We start from the raw sequence: 20531 nt of genomic DNA on the forward strand, positions 1-20531 counted from the left end.
AAGATATTTGGTGTTTTGGGCCAAAAAAAGTTCATATAACAGCAGCATATATATGCATGACTCTAAAAGAACTATAGGTACTTCAAGTAAAGACAAAATGAAATGTAATTAGAAATTCCTGAAATACTATAATACTAAATGAATTATGAAAGAATTTTTTCTGCAAAAAATTGGTAAAGTTATGATTATTTTCTAATGTGCTTTTTGAGAATGTGATTGTAGGAATGTTTATTGTTCTTATTTTTTTAAAGATACATTTCTTTTCCTTCAACCATTTTATATATATATCTGTGGAAAGTCCAGGGTGAGAGAAGAACTCTTTGTCAGTTGGAGGCCAGTGTGAATGTTGTAGTTAATCACCTTAATTTTCATTGAATAGCTTCATCTCCTGGCTTCTTCCTGCCTGGGGGCATCGTTTGTTCAGAGTTGTTAGCTGCCCCTGGTTCCCATGTCTGGAACTCCTCTGTTTTCAGAGTATTGCTTCTTATTTATTGTTCTGAAATCAGAACAGATATATATAAACCTTCCTTGCTTAGTTTCTTCATACCTCACAACCTCTGAGGATGCCTGCCATAGATGTGGGTGAAACGTCAGGAGAGAATACTTCTAGAACATGGCCATACAGCCCGGAAAACATACAACAACCCTTTTCATTCATTTCATTCATTCATTCATTCTGCAGAAGATGGGTAGCTGTGCTTTTTTGAGAACCTTCTTGTAGGAATGCATAGTACTTGTTAGAAATCAAAGTTTGAACATTCTTTGGTCTTTTTCCTAGGGGAGCGACCTTACAAATGTCAAACCTGCGAACGGACCTTTACTCTGAAGCATAGCTTGGTTCGCCATCAGCGGATCCATCAGAAGATAAAGAGTGGAAAGAATCACGAGAAGGAGAGTGACAAGGAGGATGTTCGCTCCAGGGAGGAGGAGGAGGATAGCGAAAGTGAGTCTCTCCACAGCAGCACCAACCCCATCTCAGAAACCGAATGTGACTTGCTGGTGAAACAGGAAAGCTCATCGCCGGTCACTCGGAGCCGCAAAGAGAACCTGGCCAACGCTGCAAAGGATCCTACTAGCAAGGAGGATAGGCCAGCCCTGCGAGCAGCTGGCCCGTGTCCTGCAGAGTCCAACAAGAACACCCAGAAGCAAGCGGCAAAAGAGCAGGAGTCTCCTCGGGGAAAGGGGGATCTCGAGAGCCCCTCGGGCTTCATCCAGGACTTGCTGGAGATTCACAACAAAAAACCTTCCATGAGTCATATTCTTGCCTCAGCAGAGAGTGCGCCTCAGCTCTTGGGAGTTGAATGACAGCTATGATGCCTGGCGTGCCCCAGAAAACTGATCCAGCATACACACACACGGGGATGGAGTTGACCACACAACCTCCCCCCCCCAGATGTTGAGTCATCCTGCTGTTTTGATGGGGGAGGGAGTGGGAAATGGGGTATGGCAGTCTGAAATCAGTGCCATAAATCTTTCAGTATAAATAATGCAAGAGACTACAGTTATATACTGATTTGAGTGCCTTACTACTTTATTAGGTCTTTTGGTATCATAGATTTTTTTAAGACAAAAAGATGATTTTTTAAAAATATATTTTAATGAAACTATTTGGAGAGGACCTTCAATTTTTTTCCATTTAAGCATTAATGTTACTTTTTGTATTGGGGTGTGTGAGCTTGTTCTTGTATATCTGTGATAGCCGCTTTTGTGTGTGCTCTGAGCTGGAAACAAGGGGTCAGTGGGGCGAGGAAGCCCTTAGAAACTGTAGCCAATAACTGGAAGAAGACTTTAAAGACACCCCCAATAGAGGAACTGCAAATAAGGTGTTGATTTTGTTTTTCCTTTTCTTTTGTCTTTCTTGTTAAACATTGTTTGTATTTGCCACATGGGGAAGAATTAATCAGTCCCGGGTATGTTGATTAAGGCTTTCAAACTTGGTCCAAGCCAAAACCAGGAAAAATGTAAAGTTAAGCCTCATTTGCTTCCCCTTTCTTTTTCTTTCGTTCTTTCTTTTCTCCCTGCATTGGCAATGATGATGTTCTAGCTACTGTCGTTTTGAAAAAAATGCTCTTTCTGGCCATTGTGGACTTTGAGAGCATACAGAAAGAGTTGCATAGCGACTTTAAAACCTATGGAAATTATGCACCCACTGTTAAATATATATATGTTTGATTTGTGCTTCTATATATTATTGTTATTTTAATATTTTATAATTTTTTGTCAGTTTTGCTAGTCTCTGCGTTCAGCAGAAAACCAATGGGCAATATTTGCCTACGGAGATCTACAACGCAGCTTGGATGGCCTGCTTAAATGCTTCTGATCTAATCTCTCTCTGACTCTCCCCTACTGGGTTTGCAACTCTTTCTACTGTATTTTATATAGAACCCTCTTCCTCTGACAACAGCATCAAACGGAGGCCAAGTACAACCTAGATCAGTGGTTCCCAACCTTTGAGCCTCCAGGTGTTTTGGATTTCAGCTCCCACAGTTTTTAACAACTTGAAGTCCAAAGCACCTGGAGGCCCAAAAGTTGGGAACTACTGACCTAGATGGATTGAATATGTGTTGCAATGGGTGGGGTGGGAGGGAGAGAAATCTCAGCACCAAGCCCCACCTGTACTTTACATGTGTACAAACCATACATAGGTAGGCATGTTTGAGCAATCGGGGCACCTGCAAAAGACGAGGACTTTGCATGAGTAGATCCATGTATGTCTTGTTTGTATACATGTACAGCTCAAGTATGAGTTAAGTCTTGGTGCAATGATTTCTCTTTCCGCCTCCATCCCTCTTTCAAATTCAGTTTATCTAGATAGGTATCATTATCAGAGCCTCTGTAGATATTGGAAATGCAGATGGCAGTTCAATGTGACTTCAAAAGAAGACTTGGCTAGCTGGCATGAAGAGGAATGTTAGGGGAAAGGGAGCCCTCCCGGCTGCAAGCAGAAAGCACTGCAAATCCCATGAGGTTGATATTGTTCAAAACCACAACTGTTTTTTGTTTTTTTTTACATTGATGAATAAGATGTTCAGTCTTCCAAAATAAAATGGGGGGGAAGCCTTAAATGATCCTGCTACCTTAACGTGCTTTAAAAGAAGAAAATAAATCAGAACTACTGCCAATACAACTTACAGATTGAGAAAACACAACTTCCTTCCCAATCTTTCAGGAGGTTTTCCTAAATCCTTAACAATTTGGGGGATCGGGATTAGTCTGCGTATCCTGTTGCCGGCAACAGGAGGCATTATAAAAAGTTAACTTTAGGACTGTAATGCACAGGCGAGTTAAGCTGGTGTGCTAGGATTCAAGATCCATTTCCACCCTGAAGTATAGCCCATTAATTTTGAGGGAGAGAAAGAAAAATAGTAAGAGCTGCCTTTGGCATGCATTAATTTTAAATATGGCTGTTTGCTACCTTCTTGCAACAATGCAAGAGCAAATTGGAAGATTCAAATCTTGATCATGTTCCTGCTTTATTGTATGGCTCTGGTCTGCTATGCAGATCGTACAACCATGTTTCACAAGAATAATTAGACCTCTAATATTTGATCTGTCTGGCATGACGTACATTTGTATCTTTGGGTGATTTTTCTGATTGTATACCCCGATCTTCAGGATGGAAGGGGAAGTAACACTGGAATCATCCCTCAGTTTCTTGTTTGTGAGCCCTCTAAAAGAATGGAGCATTTGGCAGTACAACTGCATGTGTGGACTTAGCCTTTTTGTAAGAAACAAGCCATACACCAGTAGTTCTCAACCTGTAGGTCCCCAGGTGTTTTGGCCTTCAACTTCCAGAAATCCCAGCCAGTTTACCAGCTGTTAGGATTTTTGGGAGTTGAAGACCACAACATCTGGGGACCTACAGGTTGGGAACCACTGCCATACACCCATGGGACATCACTGGATCACAGCTGTACTTTTATCATCAGCCTCAAGATATATTAGATCCATGTTTGTATTCACATTAATTTAAAAGTTCAGAAAAGTTGATTTCTTGGATCATAACATTCTGAAACTTGTAGCCCAAAAACCCAACTTTTCCAAAATCTGGATACTTGCAGATTAGGTATAGGTGTTCCAATGAAATAGATGTATTTGGCATCATATAGGTCAGTGGTTCTCACCCTAGGGTCCCCAGATGTTATTGGCCTACAACTCCCAGAAATCCCAGCCACTTTACCAGCTGTTTGGATTTCTGGGAGTTGAAGGCCAAAAACATCTGAGAACCCCAAGTTGAGAACCACTGGTATAGATTGATGTACATCTTTCCTTCTAGAGCAAAGGAAGGCAGTGTATTTCTGGAGCCTCTCTGTGGTGGTCCTCACTTTGAGCCCTTTCTGTTCACACTGTTAGATACTCACCCACCACTGTCTCTATACCTCAAATGATGCTCTTGGACAAGAACCTTTGAAAATAAAATGGGACTTGTGCAGGTATATTATGCTTGGATGCACCTTCTAAATTGGAAGAAGGGAATACCATGCCAGTCTACTTGATATCCACTATTTCCTGGAGGGTTCAGTCGGATGAGGGGCTGGGAGATGATTTTGAAGCAATAATATTTCATATAGAATTTTTTAAAAAGAGGGGAGAGAGAAGTTTGTTAGATATAGATTTGATTTCTGTTGAGGGTATGTTGAAAATTTCTGAAACCATTCCTTCAGTTTAGTAAAAACAGATACCAATGATTCCTCTTTTATATTAAAATAAAGATCCTGTTAAATGAACATGTTCATCAATGCCAACTTATGCACCCCTTAATTTTTATTGTTATTATATTATAATTATTATAATTATTATTATTATTTGGGGATTTTATTTTTTTGGGCAGCTCTCCACACTAAACTGCGCAATACTGTGGGAGAGAAGCCATTAACTAAACCAGGACTGTCAAACCCGTGTTCTCTTCCAGACTGGGTGGGTGAGTCCCGCCACGAAGGTGCTTCATAGTCTTTCTTAGCAAGCTTGAAACATGACTTCTGTCTGGGGGAGAAGAGGGTGCAAATTTGACAGACCTGAACTAAACTTTATGCTGCAGAAATAATGTAGCAAATAATTTCCCAGCACCCTGCCGGGACATCTGCTAGCAATAATCACTATTGATTTAAAGCTTTATTTAGCCTTTATCTGTATCCAAGTAGATTATTAAATCTTGCCACATTTTACTGATGTTTTTATTAGTTGCATTTGATGGAGGAAGAAAAAAAAAAACCCTGTCCTTATTTTCTTGTTCTGTTTTCCTCTTGTTGACCTGCTCCCATCTCCTCACATCCACCTCACCCTCCCCGCCCTTTAATATTAAACTGTGAAATGTATAATGTGTTTAAACTATGGGTGAATCTTAGGTTTAGTTTTGCATGTTCAGTTAATTCGTTTTCTCTACATCTTTTTGAAACCCCCCCCCCCCCCATTTTTTTCCTCTTCTCTCAGGGCTTTAAAACAACAACCTATTTTTTTTCTGAAATTTACTTGTCAAAATTTTCAATTGAGCTAATGGTGAGAATCCAATCACTACAATAAGCACTTGACTGTGAAAGCATAGAAAGAAAGAAGGAAAAAGGAAAGGAAACCAGGTTAAAATGTTTTAGCTATAATGATGCAGCTGAACCGGAACAAGCTCTGTTGATGGATGAATTCCCATTTCCAAATGATGTATGTTTTCCCTCACCTCCTCACACTGATCACAATTTCTTCCATTACCCTATAATAGGGGCAGGAGTACCTCCATATCTTATGATGAGCCTGTGTTATGTTGTCTCCTGAATTGCTTGGATCATGGAACTGTGGTGTAAAATTAACAGTGGTAGAGCTTACAATGCATTAGGTCTTTTAGCCCAGAATAGAACAACCTGTAGCTGTCTCAATATTTTTGGATTCCCATGATCAGTCCTCCGCCATTGGCTATGCTGGCTAGGGCTGTAGGAAGTTATGGTCTGGCAGTATCTGGCTATAGCTACTCCTGTTTCAAAGAAAATAATGGGAGCAAACATCCCTGAGAAAGCAATTAGGAAAAGATACTTATGCGATGTAAAGAATACTTGCTTCCATTTCTTTCAGCCCTAGCTAATACCGCCAATGTTTCGAGGAGCCAAAGTCTCAATCACAGGTTCTTTCCTCGCAACCTTCCTGGGCCGGTAGGACATGTTTTTTGTTAGAGGAGTTGGAGTACGAGGAGAGCGGCTGCCTTTTCACCCCTCTCCCTTTCTCCACTCAAGAAGGAAGTTTGAAATCCCACGAATTTCAGTCTTTGCAAGGATATGTTGATTAAGGTGTAGAATTCCTATTAAATATATATATATAATTTCTTTTTGAAAGGGAACGTTTAAAAACTGCTGCTACGAGTTGTGTACAAGACTGGTTTATGCCACATGAACAGAGAATCACGTGTTTTGTTTGGGTACTTCTATTCCTCTTTTCATTCAGTTGTACGTTACTTCCAAATTCAAAGTGATAAATGCTGTTCTGTATCAAACAATCTACGCAATAAAATGTTATATTAAAAACAACACTCGAGGTTGCGATCAGGAATTATTCTTTTTGTCAACTTGTCTATTGGGGTGTATGAGTGCATGTACATGTATGGTGACATAAGAGTCATAAAGTTGGAAGAGACCTCACGGGCCATGCAGTCCAACCCCCTGCCAAGAAGCAGGAAAATCACATTCAGAGTACCCCAACAGATGGCCATCCAGCTTCTGTTTAAAAGCCTCCAAAGAAGGATCCTCTACCACACTCCGGGGCAGAGAGTTCCACTGCCTAACAGCTCTCACAGTCAGGAAGTTCTTCCTAATATTCAGGTGGAATCTCCTTTCCTGTAGTTTGAAGCCGTTGTTCCGTGTCCTAGTCTCCTCCTTCCCTATGACTTCCCCTCACATATTTATACATTGCTATTATCATGTCTCCTCTTAGCCTCCTCTTCTGTAGACGAAATATGCACAGCTCTTTAAGCCTCTCCTCATAGGGCTTGTTCTCCAGACCCTTGATCATTTTAGTCGCCTTCTGGACACATTCCAGCTTGTCACTATCTCTCTTAAATTGCAATGCCCAGAATTGGACACAGTATCCCAGGTGTGGTCTGACCAAAGCAGAATAGAGGGGTAGCATGACTTCCCTGGATCTAGACACTAGTTTCCTATTATACAGGCCAAAATACCATTGGCTTTTTTAGCCGCCTCATGACATTGTTTGACTGATGTTTAACTTGTTGTTCCCGAGGACTCCAAGATCTTTTTCACATGTACTGCAGGCATCCCTTATTCTGTACCTGCATTTCATTTTTTCTGCCTAAGTGGAGTATCTTGCATTTGTCTCTGTTGAACTTCATTTTGTTAGTTTCGACCCATCTCTCTAATTTGTTAAGATCGTTTTGAATTCTATTCATGTATTCTGGAGTATTGGCTATCCCTCCCAATTTGGTGTCGTCTGCAAACTTGATGATCATGCCTTCTAGTCCTTCATCTAAGTCATTAATAAAGATGTTGAACAGAACCGGGCCCAGGATGGAACCCTGTGTCACTCCACTTGTCACTTCTTTCCAAGATGAAGAAAATACATTGATGAGCACCCTCTGGGTTCATTTGCCTAACTAATTACAGATCCACCTAACCATAGTTTTGCCTAGTTCATATTTGACTAGTCTGTTTACCAGAAGGTCATGGGAGACCTTGTCGAAGGCCTTACTGAAATCCAGATATGCTACATCCATGGCTTTCCCTGCATCTACCCAGCTGGTAACTTTAGTCTGGCATGACTTGTTTTTGATAAATCCATGTTGACTTTCAGTATGACCACATTCGTTTCTAAGTGTTTACAGACCACTTCCTTAATGATCTTTTCCAGAATCTTGCCTGATATCGACGTGAGGCTGATCGGAAGATAATTGTTTTGGTTGTCCTTTTTTCCTTTATTGAAGATAGAGACCACATATGCCCTCCTCCAATCTATTGGGACTTCTCCCGTTCTCCAAGAACTCTCAAAGATGATTGCCAGTGGTTCTGAAATGACTTCGGCTAGTTCCTTCAATACTCTTAGATGTAGTTGATCTAGCCCTAGGGACTTATTTATGTATTTACTATATTTCTACCCCGCTCTTCTCACCCCTAAGGGGATTCAGACTTGAATTCGATTAGAGCAGCCAAGTATTCCTGGACGACTTGTTTCCCTATTAGGTTGGATTTCCCCTAATCTTTCATCCATTCCATGTTGCTGAGGTTGAGGATGGCTTTCTTTTTGTGAGAAGACTGAGGCAAAGAAGACATTAAGTAGCTTTTTCTCTGTCCTCTGTCAGCATTTCTCCACCTCGCAGAGGCCCTATCGCCTCCTTGTTCTTACTTTTTCTGCCGACATAAGCAAAGAAAGTCTTTTTATTGTTTTTAATGTCCCTGGCAAGCCTGAACTCATTTTGTGCTTTAGCCTTGTGAACCTTTTCCCTACAGGAGTTGGTTATTCATTTGAATTTTTCTTTGGTGATTTCTCCCCTTTTCCACTTCTTGTGCATTTCTGAATGAAAGTTTTATGAGGATGTCATGTCAGCTCAGTACAGTCAGTTATATTATTTTCCCATCTTGCAAACTACATCTAAGTGAAGAAAATTCTCAATCCATCACAGGATTAAATATTCCACAGGTTTGTGTATTTGGTACTTCTGGTTGAAAGGCAGTCATGCTTATATATGCTTATTTCTTTCCCTAATGAGTCCTGAAATAAAAAAAATGGTTCCATATATGTATGTCCATTGAAATTATGGTATCTGATGTTTTCTTGCTAGAGATGAAGTAGGATTCAATTGCTTAGTATGGTCCAATTCTGTTAACAGGTGGAATGTGAGTGGTAGCAGTATAATGTGCTTTAGGAAGCAACATTTCTTGAACCAGACCTGTGAATATTCTTTGCTGATTTTAATTGCCTTCAGATAGGCTTTGACCTACAGAAACCCTATTTGTATGAGACATCCCAAGATTCCCAGTCACCAAAAGCTCAGCTCATATCTTGAAAACTCAGGACTGTGGCTTCTTTTATTGAGTCTGTAACACAGTCTCCCTCTTTTCTCACCACCTCCCCATTTAGCAGTCTTTGCAATGTTTCCAATGGGACACATCATCTCATTACATGTCCAAAGTATAGCAAGTTTATTTTAGTAATCCTGGCTCCTAGTAGGAGTTCATCCACATTTATGTATCATTTTTGGCAGCCTGTGGTATCTGCAGGACTCTCCTCCAGCATATTTCAGTTGAATGGATTTTTCTGCTAGCTTTCTTCATTGCCTCAATTTCATAACTGAACATAGAAATTGGAAATGCAGTTGCATTGTTGATTCTGACTTTGATATTTAATGATATATCTTTCCACTTTTAATATTAAGCCTAAAAGTCACTGGAGACCAGAGAGAGTTCTCTTAAATATACTGGACCTTGGACATGTATACAATATATTTGTACAAAAAGCCTAATTTATGGAGATTTTACACTATCGGTGGAGAATTTTTAAACATGAATTAATAGTTAAAACATTAAGGTAAAGGTTTTCCCCTGACATTAAGTCCAGTCTTGATCTGGGGGGTTGGTGCTCATCTTCATTTCTAAGCCAAAGAGCCGGCGTTGTCCGTAGACACCTCATGATCATGTGGCCAGCATGACTGCATGGAGTGCCGTTACATTCCCACTGGAGCGGTACCTATTGATCTACTTATATTTGCATGTTTTTGAACTGCTAGGTTGGCAGAAGCTGGAACTAATAGTGGGAGCTCACCCCGCTCCTGAGATTCGAACTTGGCAACCTTTTGGTCAGCATGCTCAGCAGCTTAGTGGTTTAACCCGCTGTGCCACCGGTAAAACATTAATTACTTATATTTCAAAAGGAATCCTAGGAGACGTTCCTTTAAATTGACTCATATTTTAAGTAGCCTTGCCCAATTTGGCAGTTTGCAGATGCTTTGAACTATAAACTCTCCAATTTAACTGCCAGCTGAGGGTTATGGGATTTGTAGCCCAAGACATACAGAAACTGCAAGATTAGGAATGGTTATCTTAAGGTGTTTTGCAGTTTTACCATTTACCTGCATAATATTTCTGCTACCCTCTCCCGTCACATCCCAGGAAACATGCATGCTTTTCTGTCACTCAACAAATACTATGGGTTGCTTCTCTGGATTAGATAATGAGGATTTAAAGTCTAAATGTAATTACAGTAGAGTCTCACTTATCCAACATAAACGTGCCAACAGAACGTTGGATAAGCAAATATGTTGGATAATAAGGAGGGATTAAGGAAAAGCCTATTACACATCAAATTAGTTTATGATTTTACAAATTAAGCACCAAAACATCATGTTTAACAACAAATTTGACAGAAAAAGTAGTTCAATACGCAATAATGCTATGTAGTAATTACTGTATTTACGAATTTAGCACCAAAATATCACCATGTATTGAAAACATTGACTACAAAAATGCGTTGGATAATCCAGAATGTTGGATAAGCGAGTGTTGGATAAGTGAGACTCTACTGTAATAGTGCCAGATAGAGCAGGTGTGTTTTCTGTTAATGTACGGCAATCCATATGTGGATTTTCTTAGACAAGGAATATTGAAGAGGCGGCTTTCCCAATCCCTTCCTCTGAAATGTAGCCTGTATTCTCAGTGTGATGGTTGTTCCCCGTTCAAGTCCTAACCAGATCTTAATTTTGAAGATCATATAGAATCCAGTGCCTTTAAGCCAGTAGTTCCCAACCTTTGGGCCTCCAGTTGTTTTGGACTTCAACTCCCAGAAATCCCACCCAATTTACCAAATGTTAAGAATTGTGGGAGCTGAAGTCCAAAACACCTAGAGGCCCAAATATTGGAAACCACTGCTTTAAGCTATTTAGGCCTTCACACCAGCTAGGCTAGACCCATTCAAATGAAAGCAGTAGTAATGCAATACTAGTGTAAGCTCCACTGATTCAATAGGTCTACTGTAGTTGGAAGTTAGCCATTGGATTCAGCCTGACATTTTTAATCCACTTAGATCTAGTGCAGTGTTGCAGTGCTCCCTACTGTGCTTTCTGCATGCAGAGTGGGTTCATTTTTGTTCATCTGAAGTGGTGGCTGCTAAAAGGACAGCATTGTCCTATGAATTGTGTGTAAGAATGAACTGGTCCTGAGGCTGCTGAATACTATGCAGTGTGAAGTTCATTGCGTCTCCTGTCTAAAAACAGATTTTATTGAACAATTAAAGTTACGAGCATCTGAAAATGTAGTTAAAAATCAACAAAGGAGCAGCCGTCATAACACTGAATCATTGGATTTTAACAACCATTCCATACTTTGAAAGATTGAGGAGTTAGCTATTGTTCTTAGAGTAGTATGAAAAATGAAATAAATTGATACCAAATTGAATAAAACAAAATTTCGCTGTTTGATTATTATTTTATTATGCATTTGTGAGGTGAAGAGATTCATGCTCCAAGAATATGGTTATGGGGAAAAATACGCCATCTCTTGAGGGGAAGGAGGATTTATTGAAGGTATGTTTGGATTGCTAAAATACCTCCACCCCGCCTTAATTGTCCTCACCCAGCCTGCCCAGTTTTTCCCAGGCAAGGCTTCAACAGGCTGCTCCACAGCCAAATCCTTATACAGTAGAGTCTCACTTATCCAACATAAACGAGCTGGCAGAACGTTGGATAAGCGAATATGTTGGATAATAAGGAGATATTAAGAAAAAGCCTATTAAGCATCAAAATAGGTTATGATTTTACAAATTAAGCACCAAAACATCATGTTATACAACAAATTTGACAGAAAAGGGAGTTCATTACACATTAATGCTATGTAGTAATTACTGTATTTATGAATTTAGCACTAAAATATCACAATATATTGAAAACATTGACTACAAAAATGTGTTGGATAATCCAGAACATTGGATAAGTGAGTGTTGGATAAGTGAGACTCTACTGTATCTGTCTTCTCAACGACAGTTATGTTTCTCAGAGACTTGGTTTACTCTAAGCTACAAGAGAGCAACCAACAGTAGACAGACACCTATGTGATTCCCCTTCTTCTAGGAACCAGGAGCAAATGGAGAAACTTTTTAAATAAGTATTTTCAGACATACATTCCAGTTAGCATCCTTGCAACCTTTTGGGGGTCACATTACTAGACACGGATGGGTGGAAAGTTAGCTATGAAACCGAATCAATACAATTGTTCCAAATTCTGACCTGGCTGGGTGTGTTTGCTTACAGTGTTTTTGCATGGCAGGTTGAGTGGGAAGTGCAATGCAACCATATATAGAACAGTGCTTTGGCCATCCAATATGGAGAACTGTCAATTATCTTTTTCAGTCTTCTAGGGACTGGTACCATATTAGTGCCCATTAACTTCAAGTGTTCCCTCCCGGGAAACTGATCAGGTATTTGTAACCAATGACTTGAGGACTGGAATAATAGTAGTACTAGTCATAATAATAATAATAATAATAATAATAATAATAATAATAATAATAATAATAATAATAATAATAATAATCTGCACGCATCATCTGAAAATACATCACACAGTCCTAGACACTTGGGAAGTGTTCGACTTGTGATTTTGTGATACGAAATCCAGCATATCTATCTTGTTTGCTGTGTCATAATAAAATGATGATGATGATGATGATGATGGTGGTGGTGGTGGTGGTGCAGACTGTGCAAGGAAGCTGACAAAACCATTGATCTCAGTTGCTGTAAAAAAATTGCATAGACTACAGAGGCACAACTATGTGGCCCAAATGATTAATTGGAATTTTTGTCACAAATACCATCTGCCAGTAGTAAAGAACTGGTGAGATCACAAACCTGCAAAGGTATTGGAGAATGAGCACGCAAAGATACTGTGGGACTTTCGAATCCAGACTGACAAAGTTCTGGAACACACACACCAGACCTCACGGTTGTGGAAAAGAAAAATGTTTGGATTATTGATGTCCCCATACCAGGTGACAGTTGGATTGACAAAAACAACAGGAAAAACTCAGCCTTTATCAAGACCTCAAGATCGAACTGCAAAGGCTCTGGCGTAAACCAGTAAGGTGGTTCCGGTAGTAATCATCACACTGGGTGCCATGCCAAAAGATCTCAGCCGGCATTTGGAAACAATAGACATTGACAAAATTACGATCTGCCAACTGCAAAAGGCCACCCTACTGGGATCTGCATGCATCATCCGAAAATACATCACACAGTCCTAAACACTTGGGAAGTGTTCGACTTGTGATTTTGTGATAAGAAATCCAGCATATCTATCTTGTTTGCTGTGTTATACAATGTCGTTGTGTCAATAATAATAATAATAATAATTTCTTATACCCCGCCACCGTATCCCAAGCGGGACTCAGGGCAGCTTACATATGGGACAAAATGCCCATAGATACAAATACAAGCAACCTATCAAAGCAAAAACAAGGTTAGAATAAAACCATTGTTAAAAAAATAACATTGATATAGGGGCCACCACTTTGGGTAACACAAATTGTCTATCACCAAGCCAGGGTCTGTGTGTATGCCCATCAATCCATCTTTCTATAACCTGATCCTAATACAAATAAGTGGCCTAAAAGGCATCTAGTTAACTCTGACACGTGTACGTTTGCCAAATTTTGCATTCAGAATAGTTACACCTAACTTTGGTCAAACAGATGCCCTCCAGATGATGGATCTCCCCATAGAGTCAAAAGCCAGAGGTGAGGGTTTATAGTCCCAAACATTGCAATAGCACCAAGTACAGGAGTGCTGACTACAGTACACCCTTTACAAGGGTTGAATGAAAAGTAATGCCTCCACCTTCATAACTCCTCAACAGATGGCAGTATTGGTGTGCAGCAGGTACTGGCTTGTTCAGTAGACTCTCCTCTACAGGTCCGTTTGGCGGGAAGCCTTAGCATTGAATGGTTGTGTTGTTAAAGTGCAAAGTATGGAACCCTGCACAGACGATCGGCCAATGCGACTTAAGCAATGTGCAGTCATTGAATTCTTGACAGCAGAAGGTGTCACCCCAAAGGAGATTCATCAGAGAATGCAAGCTATTTATGGTGATTGTGTTGATGTGAGTATTGTGCGACATTGGGCGAGTGAGTTTAAAGTTGAGGTGGGAACATCTGACTTGCGTGACAAACAAAGAGTTGGACGTCCTATGACAGCAACCACCAAGTTTCACAAGCAAAAGGTTGACAGATTGATTCAGGATGATCGTCGTATCACTCAGAGAGAAATTTCCACCATAATCGGCATTTCACAAGAACATGTGGGTCACATTATTGCTTTGCTTGGCTATCGGAAGATCTGTACACGATGGGTACTGTGAGATGCTGGTTGCAGAAACAGAGTGTCGACTTCTTCCGTGACAGTTTCAGAAAACTTGTTCATCGTTGGTAGAAATGTATCCAATTGTCTGGTGATTGTGTGGAAAAGTGAATAGTGGTAGTTAAAGAGCACATTCTAAGGATTCCTGCTTCTTGGCAGGGGTTGGACTGGATGGCCCATGAGGTCTCTTCCAACTCTACTATTCTATGATTCTATGATTATTTCTGTGTTTGATTTATTAAAATATTCCCATCCAAACCCAAGTAATGAAGGTGGAGGCATTACTTTTCATTCAACCCTCGTAGAAGTGTAACACTTCAGATTATAACCAGACCGAGAGCAGAATAGAGTATTATTTAGCCTTTCAGCTATTGTTGGACTACAACACCCAGCATCTCTTATTATTGTCTATGCTGGGACTTGCTGTCCTACAACAACTAAAGAATCCAACGATTCTCACACTTGATCTAAGGTGTTGGGAAGGGTCTGTCCTCTTACAGGGCTAGTTTTCAAAATGTGGAAGCTATTTTTGCACCATTATTCAAATCCTCTTTAACTGCCAAGAGAGCTAGCTATATTCTGTTTGTTTTGATAATGTTATTTGGCTTTTATAAATAAGCCTCCACATGGTGACAAAGATACAATGAAAAGGAAACTGCTCTCAGGTTTCAAATGGAAGCATTCATCTTGGATGAAACTCTATTTCACCACTCAGGGAAGTATTTATGAGAATAAGGAATCATGGAAAAATATCAAACACCTCTCCTCACCATGATGCTTCTCTGTAGAAACTGGTCACGTGTCCACTCCAAACCCATTAGAGGCAATTAAGTTTGACAGACACAATAAAGGAATAGTGGCCAAGTTTCCATATGTATAAAAGAGAGGTAAAAATAGGGGTCGGCAAGAGCATTTTGCCGTAATAGGCATTTCAATTACCGTATATACTCGAGTATAAACCGACCCGAATATAAGCCGAGGCACCTAATTTTATCACAAAAACACTGGGAAAACATTGACTCCATTATAAGCCGAGGGTGGTAAATTTCAGAAATAAAAATAGATACCAATAAAATTACATTAATTGAGGCATCAGTAGGTTAAATGTTTTTGAATATTTACGTAAAGCTCAAATTTAAGATAAGACTGTCCAACTCTGATCCAATCATTATTCTCATCTTCTTCAATGTAAATGTGCTTATGTATCCTTTTAATAATAATAGAGTATAATAATACATGTAATAATAATAATAATAATAATAATAATAATAATAATAATAATAATAATAATAAATACAGGAAAATAATACAATAGAGTCTCACTTATCCAAGTTAAACAGGCCGGCAGAACTTTGGATAAGTGAATATCTTGGATAATAAGGAAGGATTAAGGAAAAGCCTATTAAACAACAAATTAGGTTATGATTTTACAAATTAAGCACCAAAACATAATGTTATACAACAAATTTGACAGAAAAGGTAGTTCAATATGCAGGAATGTTATGTTGTAATTACTGTATTTATGAATTTAGCACCAAAATATCATGATAAATTGAAAACATTGACTACAAAAATGGCTTGGATAATCCAGAAACTTGGATAAGCGAGGTTTGGATAAGTGAGACTCTACTGTACATGTAATAATAAATAGAGTAAAATAATAAATTCAATAATAATAATAATAATAATAATAATAATAATAATAATAATAATAATAATATCAGAGTGAAATAATAAATGTATTATTAATAATAATAAAAATAGAGTAAAATAAATGTAATAGTAGCAACAATAATAGAGAAAAATAATAAATGTATTAATATTAATAATAATAGAGAAAAATAATAAATGTACCATATATTATCGAGTATAAGCTGACCCAAATATAAGCCAACCAGGACCCTCATCCGAGTATAAGCCAAGGGGGGTTTTTTCAGTCTTAAAAAAAGGGCTGAAAAACTAGGCTTATACTCGAGTATATACAGTAATTTCTCTGAACTGATAGCTGCCTCAAGGTTCAGAAATATTTGGGAGAAATATTTTAAATAAGGCATCGACACAACAGAAGATTTTTGGGATAAATGAAGGGACAGATTGGGCATCATATGAGGATATGGAGATAATTCAAATTGTGAAGAGGACAAAACATGGTTGCTGGGGTGTCTGGCACCTCTAAACATGCTCTAGTAATATGGAGATCCTAAATTTTGGCCCTGACACAGTTATCTATTAAAAATTAGTTAAAATTAATATTTTAACAAAGAACTCCTGCCCCAAACAGACATCCTATTACACAAGTTTATATGCAGCTTTCCCTCACTCTTTATCTCCTTCCACACAGCTGAATAAAATCCCACATTTTCTGCTTTGAACTGGAATATATGGCAGTGTGGATTCAGATAACCCAGTTCAAAGCAGATATTCTGCCTTGATATTCTGGTTTATATGGCTGTGTGGAAGGGCCCTTTGTGAGAACTTCCTCTTCTTTCAGCCATGAGTTAATACTGTCACACTGGAAAGTGTGAATTAAATGAAGCAATGTGTATAGCTGGCAGTCGATGCATCTCTAAGGATATTTTAGGAACATCGCTGACACTAGACAATGTGAGGCAGTCGACAAATATCCCTGGTCGATAACACCATAACTGCATTTCAGGACAAAATGAACAGCAATTGCACGAACTGCCCAAATGAATTTTGTCTGTGCTCAGGTAACTGCTGATAGTCCCTCTCTTCTCTTCCCAGGTTTTGTTTTATTGCCTTTCCAACATTTGCAGCCTTTGTAAAGAAACACATAAAATCCACACATAGAAAGGGAGGGAAGGGTGGTATAGAAGACTGCTTGGAAAATTAGTCAAATTGATTTCAGTCATCATGAATAAATGCAGGAATGTTGTTGGTTATCATCAACTAATAAAAACAATAATTTATATTAATATTTAACATTAATAATGTTAATACTTAACACTCTCCCCTGGGGGAGAAGAGCAGTATATAAATTAAATAAACAAACAAACAAACAAACAAACAAATAAATAAATTACTACTTTAAAGGAGCCCTTGGTGGCGCAATGGGTTAAACCCTTGTGCCAGCAGGACTGCTGACTTGATTGGTTCGAATCCAACCTGGGAAGAGAGCGGATGAGCTCTAGCTTCCCTTGTGGGGACATGAGAGAAGCCTCCCACGAGGATAGTAAAACATCAAACATCCAGGCATCCCTTGGGCAACGTACTTGTAGATGGCCAATTCTCTCACACCAGAAGTGACTTGCAGTTTCTCAAGTCGCTCCTGACGTGAAGAAAAATTAAAAACAGTTATGAGCAATTTGCACACCATGCAAACCAGAGGTCATCTTCTAGGCAAAATTTGCCCATTTCACTTTGAAAATTTCTCACGATCTAAATACTTCTCTGTTTCTTGGAACCTGGATCTTCCAAGTCCTCATCCAGGGATGAACATTACATGGTTTTCCAGATTTTGGTGTGGAGTTTCCTGCCAGCCTAGCTGTGATGGCCAGTGATGATGAATGCTAGTAAGTGAGTCCAAGTATCAGTAAGTCCATGCAATTCCTGCTTTTGTCCTACCCAATGCTGAACCAGGGAGAGGGCACAAAGTGCTCCTTAAACCCAAGGCTATATTAATTTCCCTCTGGCCAGATGTTTTGGCCTTCAACACCGAGAAATCCTAACAGCTGGTAAACCCGCTGGGGTTTCTGGGAGTTGTAGGCCAAAATACCTGGGGACCCACTGGCTGAGAACCACTGCACGGGACCTATGCAAGACCTGCTGAACAGTATTTCTGCAATGTTGTGTGTGAATATGCTTTCATGTAGACTTATGGTGTTCTGATGTATTACCTGAGGTATGTGAGAGAACTGAAAAACTTTTGATGTTCGGCTTATCAAGAGAAGGGAATCAATCTCACAATATTATCCAGCAGCCACACAGCATGGCATTCTTATGGTCTTTGGAATTAACTCTCTGTGGGCCAGGAGAGCTGGCTGAATCAGATTGAGGATGTTGAAGCAATTTCATTTTAGATGCCCCATGCAAAATTTAAATATTTGTGGAAGAGATGGTTGTAATCGCCAACTAGTTGTTGCTTTGAAAGCAGTGCCCTGTTCAAATGGAAAAAAAATTGTTGCCACAAGAATTTGTTAAGAGAATTTTCCACCAAAGAAATATTCAACATTGGTAACGTTTCTGTTATGGGGAAAGGACATGATTGTGGACAGCAATAGCAGCTACAATATGAAAGACAGAAGAGTTGCTTCATTTGCCAGAGGGATATAAAAATATGACGCCACTTCAAATCTTCAAAAAAAATAATTTTGGAAACTTAACTCCCAGAAGCCTTAAGCAAACACGCACAGGGGATTCGGAGGAGAATTATAAAATTGGAAGAGACCTGTTCTGTATCAAACAATCTACGAAATAAAATGTTATATTAAAAACAACACTCAAGGTTGCGATCAGGAATTATTCTTTTTGTCAACTTGTCTGTCAGGGTGTATGAGTGCATGTACATGTATGGTGACATAAAAGTCATAAAGTTGGAAGAGACCTCATTGGCCATGCAGTCCGACCCCCTGCCAAGAAGCAGGAAAATCATATTCAAAGCACACCCGATAGATGGCCATTTATTTTTATTTATTTACAGTATTTATATTCCACCCTTCTCAACCCGAAGGGGACTCAGGGCGGATTACAATGCACATATATATGGCAAACATTCAATGCCGTCAGACAAACAACATACAGTATAGACACACACACAGAGGCATTTAACATTTCCAGCTTCACGATTCCGGCCACAGGGGGAGCTGTTACTTCACCATCTACTAGTGACTGTACTTCCTCATTCCTTTCTGGCATGTTGCAGGCAGTTTTATAGTGTTGTAAATTAGTTAAATTAGCCTCCCGCATAAAGCGTACCTAAATTTACTACTTGACAGATGCAACTGTCTTTTGGGCTGTTTAGGTTAACAGCAAGCCGGGCTATTTAATGGCCGGGGGCTTAACCTGACCTGGGCCATCTAGTCTCTGTTTAAAAGCCTCCAAAGGAGGAGCCTCCACCACACTCTGGGGCAGAGAGTTCCACCACTGAACAGCTCTCATAGTTATTCAGTTTTGTCCAAGCTCTGCTCATTATTCAATTAGAAAGGGAAGGTGTGCCGTCGCGCCTGGGGCTGTAAACTCTTAGTGAAAGAGGCATGGACGTGACATCTTTCCCCAGGGGATTGCTTCTTGCCCTCCTTTAGGGAAACTGGAACTCCCAAGGACCAAAACACTGTAGTTAACTCAAAAACTGGGTTTATTCTTCACAAAGGGGGTAAAAGAAAATATACATTACAGTCTTTGGTTGTTTAAGTCCATGAAGCTTGTCCAGATCCCTCTTTCTCTGGCTGTGAATGCCGGAGCAAACTCAGCCTCAGTCCAATGACCTATATCTGAAGACAAGAGTCTTCCTCTGTTGCCAAAGGACTGATGTGAAGGCGCTTGAGACTCCTCAACGTTGTTCAGGTTGGCCCTGAACATGAAGTGCGAGTCCCAAGGGTAAGAACCTCAGAATTGGTGCTGAGAGGTAACTTTTGAAGGGCTTTCAGAGCCAAGCCTCTCTTTCACGTCCATCCGATAGAGTGGAATGAAAAGGAGGAAACACAGTCCTACTCCAGGAAGAGGTGGAGCCAAACAGTTTTGCTGAGTGAGCAATATAACAGGTACAAACAACATTGATTGACAGATATAAATAACCAATCCAACTACATTTACAGGGTAAGGGCAAAATCAGGCATGATACAACAATTCAAATCTTGAAACTTATAGTTTGACATATAGATGGCGCCACTCGCGCCGTCACACTCCCGGCCTAGATTTCCGGACTTTCGGAAATCTAAACAAAATGGAGTTAAATACCTTTAACTCTAATAACTCTAAGACTGTATGTCTTGTGAAAATAACATAACCATGTCGCTAATAGGCCTGTCAAACAAAGAAACCTTTTCGTTAGAGACGACCTTAACCTGGGCCTTGCGCACTCTATTGTCAGAGCTAGGATATAATTTTGACACAATACCCTTAGCCCATTGGGATCTAGGAGCATCTTTTTGTTCAAGTAACATCAAATCCCCAACCTTTACGTTGGCACCTAACAATCCAAAACCCATAGTTTCTTAGGGCAGACTGAGTAATTGACCTTCCTTGG

General features: G+C 39.6%; 1 protein-coding gene across 6 annotated transcripts in view; it reads left to right on the forward strand.

Moving 5' to 3' along the window:
• Positions 1-6506, forward strand: part of rreb1 (ras responsive element binding protein 1) — a 183533-nt gene extending 177027 nt beyond the window's left edge. For all 6 annotated transcript variants that reach the window (XM_008117950.3, XM_008117953.3, XM_008117960.3 and 3 more), the window contains one exon: positions 779-6506. In XM_008117950.3, coding sequence (XP_008116157.2) covers positions 779-1305 — 527 coding nt within the window. In that variant the 3' untranslated portion in view covers positions 1306-6506. The remainder of the gene's footprint in view (positions 1-778) is intronic.
• The last annotated feature ends 14025 nt before the right edge of the window (positions 6507-20531 follow it).

The sequence above is a fragment of the Anolis carolinensis genome, chromosome 4 (assembly GCF_035594765.1).
Source record: "Anolis carolinensis isolate JA03-04 chromosome 4, rAnoCar3.1.pri, whole genome shotgun sequence".
NCBI lineage: Eukaryota > Metazoa > Chordata > Lepidosauria > Squamata > Dactyloidae > Anolis > Anolis carolinensis.